The sequence below is a fragment of the Panthera onca genome, chromosome C2 (genome assembly GCF_046562875.1).
Source record: "Panthera onca isolate mPanOnc1 chromosome C2, mPanOnc1 haplotype 2, whole genome shotgun sequence".
Lineage (NCBI taxonomy): Eukaryota > Metazoa > Chordata > Mammalia > Carnivora > Felidae > Panthera > Panthera onca.
Genome location: NC_138347.1, coordinates 84,165,994 through 84,181,001, shown reverse-complemented (window position 1 = coordinate 84,181,001; position 15,008 = coordinate 84,165,994). Strand labels below are relative to the sequence as shown.

The 15,008-nt window shown below is 39.2% G+C and overlaps 1 protein-coding gene across 2 annotated transcripts in view; it reads right to left on the bottom strand.

The window, feature by feature from the left end:
• Positions 1 to 607: 607 nt before the first annotated feature.
• LAMP3 (lysosome associated membrane protein 3) overlaps positions 608 to 15,008 on the bottom strand; it is a 36,902-nt gene continuing 22,501 nt past the window's right edge. The window contains exons 5-6 of one of the 2 annotated variants that reach the window (XM_060639323.2): positions 14,581 to 14,751; positions 608 to 1,152 (exon numbers count right to left, since the gene is read on the bottom strand). In XM_060639323.2, coding sequence (XP_060495306.1) covers positions 1,019 to 1,152; positions 14,581 to 14,751 — 305 coding nt within the window. In that variant the 3' untranslated portion in view covers positions 608 to 1,018. Of the gene's footprint in view, positions 1,153 to 12,003; positions 12,640 to 14,580; positions 14,752 to 15,008 lie in introns of those variants that run through there. The other variant, XM_060639322.2, reaches the window with a different exon arrangement.

Sequence of the window (15,008 nt, the reverse complement as noted above, 5' to 3'; positions counted from 1 at the left end):
AAGATCTCCTATTTCATTATCTATCAAGTCCTTTCATGTCCCCTTATCTCTTATGATTCTGGAGAAATTCCTTTTCTCTGTGAAAAAAAGGAGCACTTGCTGGTGTGAGGCTTCAGGCAGAATTCAGTGTCATTGTTCTTGTAGCCAAGTTGATGTAGTGAAGTCCATAGACGTTGGCACCAGACCAACTGGCAGTCAAATTTTGGCTCTGCCATTTGTTAGCTGGGTGACATTGAGGTGATCAATTTCCTTAAGTCTGAGTTTACTCATCTATAAGTTGGGAGGATTAAATGGAATGTATCTAAACTTAGCCAAGTGTCTGGCATATATGTGTTCAACTATTAAGGATTATGTTTCTTGCTTATTATTTAATTCTGTTGTCTGTAGCCACCTAATTCTTAGCCTTTAGTGATTCTGCAGGAGGAGTCATCAAGATTAAAAGTATAAGCTAATTTGTTCCTCTTGTTGGCGTCACATCAAACCTAGACAAACTGTGATATAGTGGGATTTTTGATGATTAAAAAAAAATTAAAGTGGAAAGGAGGTAAGCAGATCATCAGACATGTATATCATATAAAACATGGATAAGAAAAGTTCTGGAAGTCCATTTTATAGACAAAGAAGAGGCATTTTTTTTTTATTGGGAAAGATGAAGGATAAAATAAAATTCCAATGTGCACAGGTAGCATTAGTTACAATTAACATTTTAGTTTATAATTTGGGAGCATATACCACTTTACATGCATTATAACATATCTCAAATGTTGATTTGAATGGTTAAAATATTTTGAAGGAAACTGGAAAATACTCAAGCAGATCACTATATCTTTCATAAAATAAACAAAAAATATGTAGAAATTGATTTGTGGCTTGAACTTAAATCAGAAATGACTTAGTTTTTGTGAAAGATAGTGGTTTATATTGTCAGAAGGACTCACTCTAAGGGAAGTCCCCAACATTCTGGAAATGATGAAAGAATTCTCTAAACTCCATTATTTTCTTTTCCTCTGGGAACGAATTAGATTCTCTGGTATCCAGATGATTCACGTCTTAGGCGGATTCCATAGACAATCAAACCCACAGCGCAGAGACCAAGCACAATGGCCCCAATCACAGGAAGCACAATTGTGTAGTCAGATGAACACTCGTCAACTAAGAGAGGGAGAAAGAAAAAAATACAATATAGCAGGTAAGGTTTGGTGAGGAAAGACCAGAAAGCAGACTAGAGTGGGAAGAATATGAACTTTTGAGTCAAATCCAAGCTTGACTTTTTTTTTTTTAATTGAAGTATAGTTTATATGCCACCAAGCTTGACTTTTAATTTCACCACTAACTATGTGAACTTGGATGAGTTATTGAAACTTGCAATTTCCTCATTTATAAAATAAGCAAATAATGTATAAGATTCTTGGGGGATTAAACAAGATACCCTTATCTTTGCAGCAATTAATAGGTTTTTTTTTTTTGTTTTTTTTTTTAAGGCTCCATGCCCAACATGGAGTCTAATGCAGGGCTCAAACTCAGGATCCTGAGATCAGGAATTGAGCTGAGATCAAGAGTCTGACTCCTAACCAACTGAGCTACCTAGGCACCCCCAGCAATTAATAGATACTTAATAATCGTTAGACATGTTTTCTTCCAGGTGTGTTCTCTGAAAAGTAGAATGTGCTTACATACAAGAGATTGTTGTTAGATTATACCTGATCTCTTGAAAACATGTGATGTTTATCTACTTTGTAAAATATTTTTTGGCTACACTTAAAGTTCTAATTATTTATGAGAGCTTAAAGATGAACATTTGTAAATTTGTCAAAACTTTTTTCTTTAGAGGCATCTGGGTGGCTCAGTTGGTTAGGCATCCGACTCTTGGTTTCAGCTCAGGTCATGATCTCGTGGTTCATGGGTTCAAGCCCTTGGGTCATGATCTCATGGTTCGTGGGTTCAAGCTGTCAGCGCAGAGCCTGCTTAGGTTTCTCTCTCTCCATTTCTCTCTCTCTGTGCCCGCCCACCCCCACCCCCCCGCTTGTGCGCACACGCACATTCTGTCTCAAAATAAATGAATAAACTTTGAAAATAAAAATTTTTTTCTTTATTTCATTAGAGAGTATTTATTCTGTTTGTTTAAAATGTAGTCAGTCTCAACTGGAGAAAGGTGGAGAGCCATGAGGATAAAAGGGAACTTGATTGAATACAAATAAGTATAGAGAACTATATCTTATTCAAGGATAGAGAAAAGGCAATAGATGAATGGTTAAAGAAGATGTGATATATGTATGTATATACACACATATACACACAATTGAATATAATGCAGCCATAAAAAGAATGAGATCTTGCATTTGAAACAACCTGGATGGACCTGGATGCTCAGTGAAATAAGTCAGATTGAGGAAGACAAATACCATATCATTTCTACACATATGTGGAATCTAAAAAACGAAAACACAAGAATAAACAAACAAAAAGCAGAATCAGGTCTATAAATACATAAAAAAAAACTGATGGGGAGGAAAGGGGAATAGGGGAACGGGTAAAATGAGTGAAGAGGAGTAGGAGACACAGGCTTCCAGTTATGGAACGAATAAGTCACAGGGATGAAAGGTACAGCATAGAGAATATAGTCAATGATATTATAATAGCGGTGCATGGTGACAGGTGTAGCTACACTTGTGGTGAACATAATAACCTATAGGGAAGTTGAATCACTACTTTGTCCACCTGAAACTAATGTAATACCATGTGTCAGCTGTACTCAAATTAAAAAAAAAAAAAAAGTAAAGAAGAAAAATCTCCAGCATATGTTAAGGGGAAAAAAGTAACGCAGAGAAAAATGCATATAGTACTACAATGTTTTATGTAAGTAAAGAGGAAATGAAGATATATTTCTTGCATTTACTTAAAGAAGACCTGGAAGGATAAATGCATGATAAACCAATAAAAGTAATGGCCTGTAGATGGCTAAGGGGAGAACGGGATGAAGAAGAACAAGGTGAGGGCAAGGGTTTGTAAGGTAAAACGTCATATCATCTTAGTTTAAGACAAATGCAAAGAAAAATTGTAATGAAAATTTCAAATATTTGAATAAATATCTCATAAGATCATGAAAAATAAAAAGAATAGATATGAGAATATATTCATGAGATTGTCGCATGAACCAATATCAAAACAAACCAAGGATCAATTCTCACCTGAGGTCGGACAAAAAAGGATCAGGAGGGACCAGGGAGAGAGAACGATAGAGACTCAACAAATCTGTACAAGACACGCACTGTGCTTGTCCTATACTATTTCATTTGGCAGTGACAATATTTACATAATGATGATAATATATACCTTATTGATGTAACAAAAAACAGTGATATAACAATAAAAGGGATGTTGTTAAGAGTATGAAATCCTTATCTGCCATAATAAGAAGTTTAAAGCTAATAAATTGAGAAATAGAAAAGCTTTTTAACATTTTTTAAAAGAATTATTGAGGGATGTCTGGGTGGCTCAGTCGATGAAGCGTCCAATTTCGGATCAGGTCAAAATCTCGCCATTTGTGAGTTTAAGCCCTGCTTCGCGCTCTCTGCTGACAGCTCAGAGCCTAGAGCCTGATTCAGATTCTGTGTCTTCCTTCTCTCTGTCCCTCCCATGCTCATGCTCTGTCTCTTTCTGTTTCTCAATAATACATAAACTTTAAAAAAATTAAAAAAAGAATTATTGAGATAGTTACCATAAGAAATTATTAAAATTAGTTAAAAGTACTTTGTCTCTTAGAGGAAGGGCAGGGAAATGTTACGTTTCATGATAAGCCCTTTTGGAGTACACAATTTTGTTATTTAGTATATTAGTAAATATGTATTTCTTAGATAAAAAAGAACGTTGACAAATTAAGAAGTTAATTTGATTAGAATGATTTGGGAAAAGATACAAAAATGTTAAAACAAAATGCAAAGCACCTACCTATTGACCAAAATGTGAAACACATATGCTAAAATAATTCCACCATAGGGTATTATAAAGATCTATTCATGTAAGTACACAAAGGTATGTTACAATAATCTCATTTAAAAAAAAATTTTTTTTTAACGTTTATTTATTTTTGAGACAGAGAGAGACAGAGCACGAACGGGGGAGGGTCAGAGAGAGGGAGACACAGAATCCAAAACAGGCTCCAGGCTCTGAGCTGTCAGCACAGAGCCTGACGGGGGGCTCAAACTCACGGACTGCGAGATCTTGACCTGAGCTGAAGTCGGCTGCCCAACCGACTGAGCCACCCAGGCACCCCATACAATAATCTCATTTTATGAGAGCAAAATGGGCAATCCAGATATCCATCAAAAATGTTAAATGGTATATCCATACAATAGAAGATATTGTGGCCACTAAAAAGAATGTGGTGGATCTCAGTGTGCTGACAGAGAAGTTCCCTAGAATCATGGAGCATTGCATGAACCCCAAAAAAACTACAGGTATGCCGGAAGTGAAAAGATAGACAAGATGCTGGGGAAGGGCTGGGATGGGAGTAGACAGCAGCCTTCACTTTCCATATAATTTAACACTAATTAATATCACATAGCTTAAATGTTGTTAAAATGCAGAAAAGTGGGGCACCTGGGTGGCTCAGTCGGTTGAGCGACCGACTGTTGATTTCTGCTCAGGTCATGATCCCAGAGTCATGAGATTGAGCCCCCCATCAGACTCCGTGCTGAGTGTGGAGCCTCCTTGAGCCCCCCCAGCAGACTCGGTGCTGAGTGTGGAGCCTGTTTGAGATTCCCTCGCCCTCTGCCCCTCCCCTGTTCACATGTGCATGCACATGCTCTCTCTAAAATAAAACAATAATAATAATAATAATAAAATGCAGAAAAGTACACAAAGAAAACAATGATCTGATCACCACAATTCTTCCATTTCAATGAATCACTGCAAACCTAGGAAGGCAATTGCTTCCTCTGTATATAGATGAGTGTGTGTGTGTGCTCATGTGTATGCCTGACAAAACATCATTCAATTTTCAAAAAATGATATTTTTCTCTTTACAAATAATTAAGATGATTTAGAAAAGCACAAATAAAAAAATAAAAACTGTAGGAGAGGAAGAAATTTCTTCTTTCCTCCAAGATTCTTCCAGCTGGTTTAAGAATTACAGATTAAAAGGAGGAAAAAAACCCTAAGTTTTATTATATGTGCACAGTAATTCATCAGTAATGAAATTGATACCCAAAGAAATGACCAATGCAGGCAGTTTCTATGCATTTTAAACAAAGAGATACTGCATTTGTGAGGATTTGACAGGATAAAGAGAACAGATGTTTGGGAGCTTCAATTAGTAAGGAATTCTAAGTGGAATTTGGGCTGAGATAGCAGATTAATAAAAAGTAACAGGTTTGTTTCTATAGCTTTCTTCGCTTTAACGTTCCTCTCTCTGGTGACAGGATGTGTTTTTACTGTGTGTTTTACAGGGAGGGTACCTTTCATATGGGAGATTTCCTGCTTTCAGGGTGACCGAGGAGGGTCTGAATGTCCTTGCACTGGCCGTTTCCCAAGTAGCTTCGACTCAAAATAATCAGTATGCCATTGTGGTACATTTTGGGCCAGCCTCCCCCGGAACCCTTTCAAAACCAATCACCTGAAAACCACCCACCCAGAAATTATCCTTGCGAAAACATGGACAAATATAATTTCAGGCATCTTTCTTTACAACTATAAGGACATGGGTAGAAAAATATATACACATACTTTTATTAAAATAGGATCATACAAATGCTATTTTACCAAAATTGCTTATTTTAATTTAATTGATTTCACAGAAGAAAAAAGCTAAAACAAAACTGGGAAAGCTACCGAACTTCAAATAAATGTAACTTTGTCACAGGAAATATTGTTTCATAAAAGATCTCTTTAAGGTTCAAAAAAGAGACTATAAATACACCCTAAAGGGTTATGAAGTGCATTAAGAGGTTATGAAATAAGTGAGAGACGGTATGCATTTTCTAAACTCTGTGTTTCCAATGTAGACATTATCTATTGATAATGTTTTGAAAGATTAGCGCTAACAGATTCCCTTCTCTCTCTCTTATTCCCAACTCAAATTTTGAATAAATGTATTATTTTTTTACAAAATTTTTAATGTTTATTTTTGAGAGAGAGAGAGAGAAAGACAGAGCACAAGTGGGGGAGGGGCAGAAAGCAAGGGAAGCAGGCTCCAGGTTCCCAGCTGTCAGCACAGAGCCCAACAAGGGGCTCCATCTCAGGACCCCGCACCCCACCCCCAACCATGAGATCATGACCTGAGCCAAAGTCAGATGCTTAACTGACTGAGCCACCCAGGTGCCCCTGAATAGATATATTATTTTTTAAATCATTGTTCTGGTTTATAACATTTCAATTCTATTTGATAACTATCATTCCAATAGTTTAAAAAAATATGTTTCAAATATATAACACACATTCCTGATTCAAAGTCAAAATAATACAAAATGCTGTACGTTGAGAAGTTCCACTTTCACCTTTGTCTCATCGTTTTTGTTACCCCTGTCTTAACCACTGGTTTTCTATATACATTTCCAATGTTTCAGGTATAAGCAAAAATGAAAATATATTTTATTTCCTCCTTTTTTCACTATTATGCATTATGTTTTTTCATTTAACAATATATTTTGGGTAACTTTCCTATACATACATAAAAATGTATGTTCTCATTCTTGCTTATAACTATATTCTGTTGTGGGATGTATCTGTTCCAGACTGATGGACACTTCGCTTGTTTCAAACTTTTACTATTACAAATAATGTTGTAATGAAAAACCATGTACATGGTTTTCATATACAAGATGTATCTGTATGATAAATTTTCAGACCCATAGTTGTTTAATGCTTTTTCCATTTATCTATTTAAATAGATAAAATGTTTTTTTGTGTTTTTTTTTTTAATTTTTTTTTTAACGTTTATTTATTTTTGAGACAGAGAGAGACAGAGCATGAACAGGGGCGGGGCAGAGAGAGAGGGAGACACAGAATCTGAAACAGGCTCCAGGCTCTGAGCTGTCAGCACAGAGCCCGACGCGGGGCTTGAACTCACGGACCGTGAGATCATGACCTGAGCTGAAGTTGGATGCTTAACCGACCAAGCCACCCAGGCGCCCCGATAAAATGTTTTTTTTAAAAAAACTGTGGCTTCTCTATTCCAGAGAGATACTTGCTTATGTTCTTGTTTATAATGTGGCTTCTCTCTGATCTTACCAAATTTCGTTGTCAAACACTATCTTTAAGAAAATCTCCTTGGTGTTATATCTCTTGAATTATTTCATGTTTGAGGATACCTGCCTATTATCTTAGTAAATGATATTTCGGAGTCACACTTTCTTTCCCTTAGGATTTTGTAGGTGTTGTTTGCTGGCTTTAAATGTTATAGGTGATTTGGTTTTTTAATGGAGAGGGAGAATTTGTATGTCTAAAGAATTCTTTATCTTTAAAGTTCTATAGCTTAGTTTGACTGTATCTTAATGTTAAGCTTTCTTTTAAGAAAATATTTATTTTGAGAGACAGAGAGAGTGCAGCGCTTGTGTGTTCTACATGCATGCACACACAAGTGGGGAAGGAGCTGAGAGAGGGAGAGAGAGAATCCCAAGCAGGCTCCTCACTGTCAGCACAGAGCCCTATGCAGGACTCAATCCCAACTGTGAGACCATGACCTGAGCAGACATCAAGAGTTGGACACTCAACCGACTGAGCCACCCAGGTGCCCAATGTTAAGCTTTCTGTGTCTATTTTTTCCTGGGATACACTGTGCTCTTGCAATCTGCAACTTCAAACATTTATCTTAAGCAAAATCTCTAAAACCATCAAATTTATCTTCTTCCTATTTTTGAACTCTCTACTTCAGAGGCACCAATTATCCTTATTTTAGACAATCTGAATATCTCCCATACCTAGCAGCTGCCTTATCATGGTATGATCTTATTTTTTATCTGCATTAAATGCTTATTTCAGTTCTTTTCTCTTGAAGATAACTCATTTTTCAGCTCTATTTTGCCTCTTACTATTTGTTACTGTGCATTGCTTTGATACTCAATTTGTTCACTCATAGGAATGAACTCTCCCATTCACCTCACTCTTTCATTATAACATTTCACCCCTGAGTTCTAGTTATATGGAATTCACACTCTTATTAAGTGATTCTCAGCAAAATCAATTGTCAGGGATTTCTGTTTCTTGAGTTACGTTTTCTTTGTATTTTATCAACTATATTCCTTTCTAACTCTCCCTCCTTTAATTGTGGTAAAATATACATAACATAAAATTAACTGTTTTTTTAATGTTTTATTTACTTTGGCGGGGGGGGGGGGGGTGTGGGGAGGCAGAGCGAGAGGGAGATGCATTATCCAAAGCAGACTACAGGCTCTGAATTGTCAGCACAGAGCCTAATGAGGAGCTTGAACCCACGAACTGTGAGATCATGACCTGAGCCAAAGTGGGACGCTTAACTGACTGAGCCACCCAGGTGTCCCTTAACTGTTTTCAAGTGTACACTTCAGTGACATTAAGTAAATTCACAGTTTGTGCAACCATCACCACTATCCATTTCCAGAACATTTTTCATCTTGCCAAACTAAAACTCTGTAGCCATATTTTAATCTAATCTTATTCTTACATTCTTTTGCTGCAATAATTTTGCATAGTGGTCATGCACCTTGTTTCATCTTGCTTATGCTTGGGCATTTCATCCATGACATTGAATTTCCTTTAATATCATCTGGGTAAATTAGGATATTTCTTCCCATTGTGAGATCAGTTAATGTTTCCCATTGAACTACCTATTTGGATTCTTTCTTCTTTTCTGTACCTTGGGAATTAGCTATAGTCTGGGGGTACCCTGGGATTTGGGGTTGGTTCCCCAGTTCACTTCTATAAGTCTCTGTGTTTACCCTGCTTCCTTTTCCCAGTAGCCATTTTCACTACTCCTAGATGAGAAGAGATAAAATGACCAAGCTTTTTCTCTCCAGTTTTAGGAATGGTAGTATGTGTTCACAGGATTTTTTTTTTTCTTTCATATGGCTTCTTGGTGTGTGTGCTAGGGAAGCAGGTGTCCTGCTGAGCTCTCAACTCTTCCTCTGAATCTTGTTTCTTTTTTGTTCACCAGTTTTCAAAGTGTGTTGCATTAGCTTATATTTCCACTGCTACTGGTGATTTTTAAACACCCTTTCCCCTTCCACCCATCTACTAGATAATGAGGAAGGAAAATTCTGTGGGGAAAATTTAGTCACTATTTTAACTCTACTTTTTCATTTTATGTATTTCTGTAATACTTAAAACAAATTTAAAAATTTAACAGAATTTAATTTAAATACTTGTTTAAGTATTCAAATTTTAAATCATCTACATATATCTTTTGTTTCCATTTTTTTTCTTAAAAATTAAGAATCAGTACTGCAGAATAAATTATAACCATTTTAACCAATTTACTGTATGGGGCAAAACCAAAATTGGGCAGACATTTCTACACATTTGTTAATCAACGTCTTGTCTGTTTATGTAATTCTTTAATCACATATTTGTGGAAAACCTAAAAACAATAACAATTCTAAACATAATTAAGTAAATTATTATATAATGTTGATAGCATATTCATGATAGCAGCCATAATAATGACACTTTGCAAATTTAATAGCATAGAGAAATGCTTATGATGCACAGGTAACAAAGGATTTCAAATTGTGTACTCTGTATGCTTCCAGTTAGCAAAACAATACTCATGAGAGGGAAATACATCAATATGAACAATGGATGGTTATTTCCAGGTGGGCATTAGTGAAGGTTTCTATTATCTCTAGGTGGGTTGCAGAGGGAGGGGCGAATTCAGGATGCCCTATCCTCAGCAGAAGAGAAAATGGAGTTGAAACTCGCCGGACAGGCAAGCAGCAGGTACACTCACTAAAGGCAAGGGTCAAGCGCCTGCCAGCCCCGCCCCGCCCCCCCACCCCCCTCCCAGGCAGGGCTTCCCGGGGTGCGCATAGCAGCCTCCTGCCCCGACGCCAGAAAGCGACAAGCAGCGCTCTGCAAGGAAGCCTCGGGCTCCTGGACCTGCAGCCGCAATAGGCAGACTCGGAGGCAGCTCCAGAGGGATCCAGGGGCGGAGAAAGAACCTCTTTCCAACAGGTAGCTGGCCGCATTCTCAATCCGAGACCCTCCCCGGAACTCACGCAGAAAGTGGGCAGAACTGAGAGGCCGGAACGCATCCGGGCTTTATTTAGCAGTCTTTCAAAGGACAGCTTTGCTCTTTTTGCTTACTAGAATGTTAGTTCACGGTAAATTAAAAGATAATTGGCGGGTGTGTGTGAGGGGGTACACAACAGGACTCTAAGCAGCAGCCACTCTAAAGAACTCACCGAAGATGGTAGAAAGGAAAATTGAACTTAAGTGAACTGCCTTATCCCCCTCTCCTTGATTTTAATTCCGCTTCTTTCCCGTGTGCTGTGGGGGAAATGTCCACACACTAGAAGAGGAACGTTCCTTTAGTCATTCTACAGGATGGTGAGGAGCATGGTGAATAAGCAGCTTGTGCTCTACAGTATAGAACCTTTCAAGTACGGGAGTCAGGAACGGGGTACTTGTTGATGCCTGCTGGAGGGACCGGCTGGAGGGACCGGCTGGAAGGGCCTGCTGGAGATGGAGAGAGAGAGCATCTCTCCAAAGGCAAGCCCTCGCTGGTAAAACAGTTACTTTGGGAAACACCAGGTCCTCCCATCCCAGATTTTCATCAACATCAACTGTTATAAGAAGGAAACAGGAATGTCCTGACACTGTAAACGTCGTCAGGGGCTCTTGAAGCTCTCTTGAACCTCTGCCCTCCCCACCCTCACTTCTGAGAAAGTGGAGACAGCTAAAATCCTTCCAGGGAAAGCCAGTACATGCCCTAGGTAAACAGTGGTTATACAGCTGTTGCCAACCTTCATACACTTCCTGTTCAAAACAATGAATGGCACCTCTGGCAATACAGAAAAACAAAACTACCTGTTAGGAAAAGCAGTTGAAAACATCCAGAAGCCCATTCCTCCCCCTTGTCTCTGAAATGAAAACCTCGATTCTCCCATTTAAACAATGTAATAGAAAAGCACAAGTAACATTCCAAGCCATATTTGATAGACTTTTTCTTCCCCGTCCGGTCAGGAACCTCCTGGTTTATGATGTTCTTGGTAAAGCTTTGCTTAAAAGGAAAAGTGTGTGATAATCTGGCGTAGATCTACCTGTTCTGCTTGCCATTCCTGATCATTTTTGATGCTTAGCCTGCATCCCCTCCCTACTGTGGCCCAAATTAACAAATGTACAAGTATAGACTAGAATCAAAGAAAATAAAGACAAAGCAGAGAAAAAAAGCGTTAAGAAGGCAGACAACAAATGAAGGTGAAGAATTTGGATCTTCTTTCGTTTGGCAAGATCTTTGATATGTCCTTTCTATTTTTAAAAAATGAAATGTTGGGGGACACTTGAATGTCTCCATCAGTTGAGCATTCGACTTCCCCTCAGGTCATGATCTCAAGGTTCATGAGTTCGAGCCCCACATTGGGCTCTGTGCTGTCAGTGCAGAGCCCACTTTGGATCCTCTGCCACCTGCCCCCACCCCCCCCCCCCCCCGCACACCTTCCGTGTTTCGCACGCTCTCTCTTAAAAAATAAACATTTTAAAAAAATGAAATGTTGGGAAGCTATCTAGTTTGTTTTTATTTTTACTAATAACACATTATAATAGCATAGAATGTCTTTTTAAATTTTTTTTTTTAACGTTTATTTATTTTTGAGACAGAGAGAGACAGAGCATGAACAGGGGAGGAGCAGAGAGAGAGGGAGACACAGAATCTGAAACAGGCTCCAGGCTCTGAGCTGTCAGCACAGAGCCCGATGCGGGGCTCAAACTCACGGACCGTGAGATCATGACCTGAGCCGAAGTCGGACGCTCAACCGACCAAGCCACCCAGGCGCCCCTAGAATGTCTTTTTAAAAATAATAGTCTATTAACACCATTCTGTAATTCAAGTAAATCAGGAATTGGGCACAATTCAGGAGCTTTAAATGACTTTAGAATCTATTTTGAAATGGATTGGTTTTTAAAGAGGTAATATATACATTTTAACTAGATATTGAGACTCTTCAAAATGTGTAAGAAAAATCAGTGCTGTTTGAAAATGTCGTTCTACAATTCTCCCTTTGGGTATTTGCTCTCTCCCTCTCCCAAGCATGTCCCTACTTCTTATCCCTAATTCTCAAAGCCAGCCCTCTATTACCAGGTGTGGAAGATGGAATTCAAGCCTATGGCACAGCCTCCCTATGCCAACAGGAGAAAGTGGTGGCTACATTTTAATTAGCCTTCAGATGGCCCCTGGGGGAAAACTGGGTTTCCTAATAAGATTGGGAGGGTGGGATAGGCTACTAGAAGAACTGATTCCTTCACTTCAGGCTGAATATGAAGCCAGAATTCCCAAGGCCTTAACCTTGCACACTTTGAAGAAGGTGGGGCTTTACACGCGTTCATATCCTCTACTGGGCCTCTTTCTGGCCACCAGGCATGCTGTTAGCAAAACGACAAGCAGTCCTGCGATACTCAGGCCCACGGCCACAGGGATTTCTCTCCTGTTTCTGTCACTGAAGCATTCATCCGCTGCAATTGAAGTCAGAGTAACAGGTGTTACAGGCTGGCCACAATGCTGGGAAGTGATACTGCCCCTGCCTGCCTCAGCCTGACAGAGAAGGAAACCCAGAGAGAGACGGAGCTGCTGGGCTTCCCACCTGCTGCCTCAGACACACAGGTGAAAACGAGGAAGATAGGGTCAGCGCAATGATCTGAAATGTGCAGTGTTTGTGATCACTTAAGGACTAAATTAAACTGCAGATACCCAGTCCCCACATCCTGGAAATTAGTTTTGATGGATTGGAGGTGGGGTCCAGGGGATTCCGATGCAGCTGGGAGGCAGATCCAACTTTGGGAAATCTTGGTTTGGTCTAGAGAGTCAGGATCAGAACTGTAAGCCACAGTAAGTTCTGGGGTCATGTTTCCCAACTCTGGAAACAGGGACCTGTGTCAAATTGCATGGCCAAAGTTTTCTATTCAAATGCTGCTTCTTACAGTGGCTGCCGGACGGTCTGGGGCTGGAGAAATCATTTTCAGGCTCTGGGATTTTAGTTCCCTAAAATGGGTTGAGAATGTGGGAGGCTGAGAATTGGATGAGAGGGTGAGGGAAGGAGGGGGAAAAATGAAAAGATAGTTTTCTACATCTCCCTTTGGGCACTGCTAATAGAAGTCAGGTGTATGTTGCTGAAAGGTGTTATTTCTCATCTCTGCCACTACCAGGTTTCATACACCTGCTCACTTCCTGCTTCACAGAGGTTCTGAGCCGGAGGAAGAGCAAATGCGTACCTCATTTAAGGTCACATGATTAATAACAGAGGCTTTTCAAATCCTCATTATGAATTTTTAAGTTTCCCCAGATTGGAAGTTTTCGGATAAGATGACAGAGTGGGGCCAACCTACTAAGAAATATTACTATTTTTATCTTGGTGCTGTGGTAAAGGTCCAAAATGGAGGCAGAGATTTTAAGACTCAGACAAAACCTACAGAAATTAGGGGATCTGAGGCAAGCCACACTTTATTCCTTCTTCTGCTCAATGCTTCCCAGCAAGTATGTCAGAAGTGTTTTGTAGGCACATCTTCAATTTTATAATGGAACTCAAAGAGAAGTTGGATTCACATTACAGAAATTTAAGTTACAGCTAATCTTCCAGCTAAATCTGTTTATGAAAACTGAGAGGTAGTCATAACGTCATTAGTTATTATGAAAGGAATGTTTTAGAAACTGAAATTCAATTCCTGCACATATGTAGAAATCCTTGTAACCCATTTTCCCAGCGGGGAAAAAAAGGACTTTTTCAGAAAGTCAGCCTGGTCTGTCCCTGGCCTTCTTCCTAGGACCTGCTTCCCTCTGTGGTGGTTAAAACTCAAAGCAGAAGTTGCATGGGAACTAAGACCAGCTACAAGGAAGCTCTAGTCAGGAGAACTGAGTTCATAATTGAAAACAGGGTGCCCAACAGAGTATATTTCTATCTTGAAATATTCCATCTTTCTCTTTTCCCTCTGCAAGTGGGAAAGAATCTATTCTGAAATCTTGAATTTTAGATATTACTAATACTCAGGATCTTTAAAGTCTCTCAAAATACCTGAGTTAACTAGTACTCAGTAGCTTGTAAAGAGGAAGTTGTAGGTGGTATTTTCTGACTTTTTGATTCAGTCAGTGAGTGTGTGTGTGTGTGTGTGTGTGTGTGTGTGTGTGTGTTGGAGGAGTCAGAATACATGTTTTAGTCATATAAAGAGAACATATCCTGCTGTGGGAGGACAAGGGTGGGTTAAGGTGTCTGATTTTGAGGTTGGTTGACTCAGAGGAATGGCAGGAGGGGAACTTGGCCCTAAAAGCTTTATAGAATCATACTATTCTAGGAAGCTCATGTGATTCTTGTCCCTTTGACAACTGCACACACAAAAAACAACTTGATACTATCCCTGGGTCTCTGAAGTTTATGTTTGTGACATGATGAAGATTTAACTTACCATTTCCAAATTGGTCGTCTTCAAAATCAAAGGCTTGAAATTGGACATTCATTGTTTTCAGTTGAAGCTGGGTTGACAGCTGGATGCTCTGCTCACTCACACACTTGAAGGAATGCCCAACCACAGTCTCAAACATCACCATAGCACTTTTCATTCCTTGGTAAATTTTCTCTGAAAACACAAAGATGAATTATAGACACATCAGAATCTTGGCATATATCCAATGAGTTCCAGCGGTTACTGGGTGGCCCATGTATAGTTAAATGGCCTTCATTTACATATGGCTTTCAGGGGTTCTGCCCTGTCCTCATGAAAAACCACTCTTCTGCTCTTGGGGACTTCTTCCTGTATTCTGTAGCATGTGGGGGCAAAGTCACATGAATTAGAATGTGACAACATTGAAATGAGAACTTTTAGGACTTTTTCTT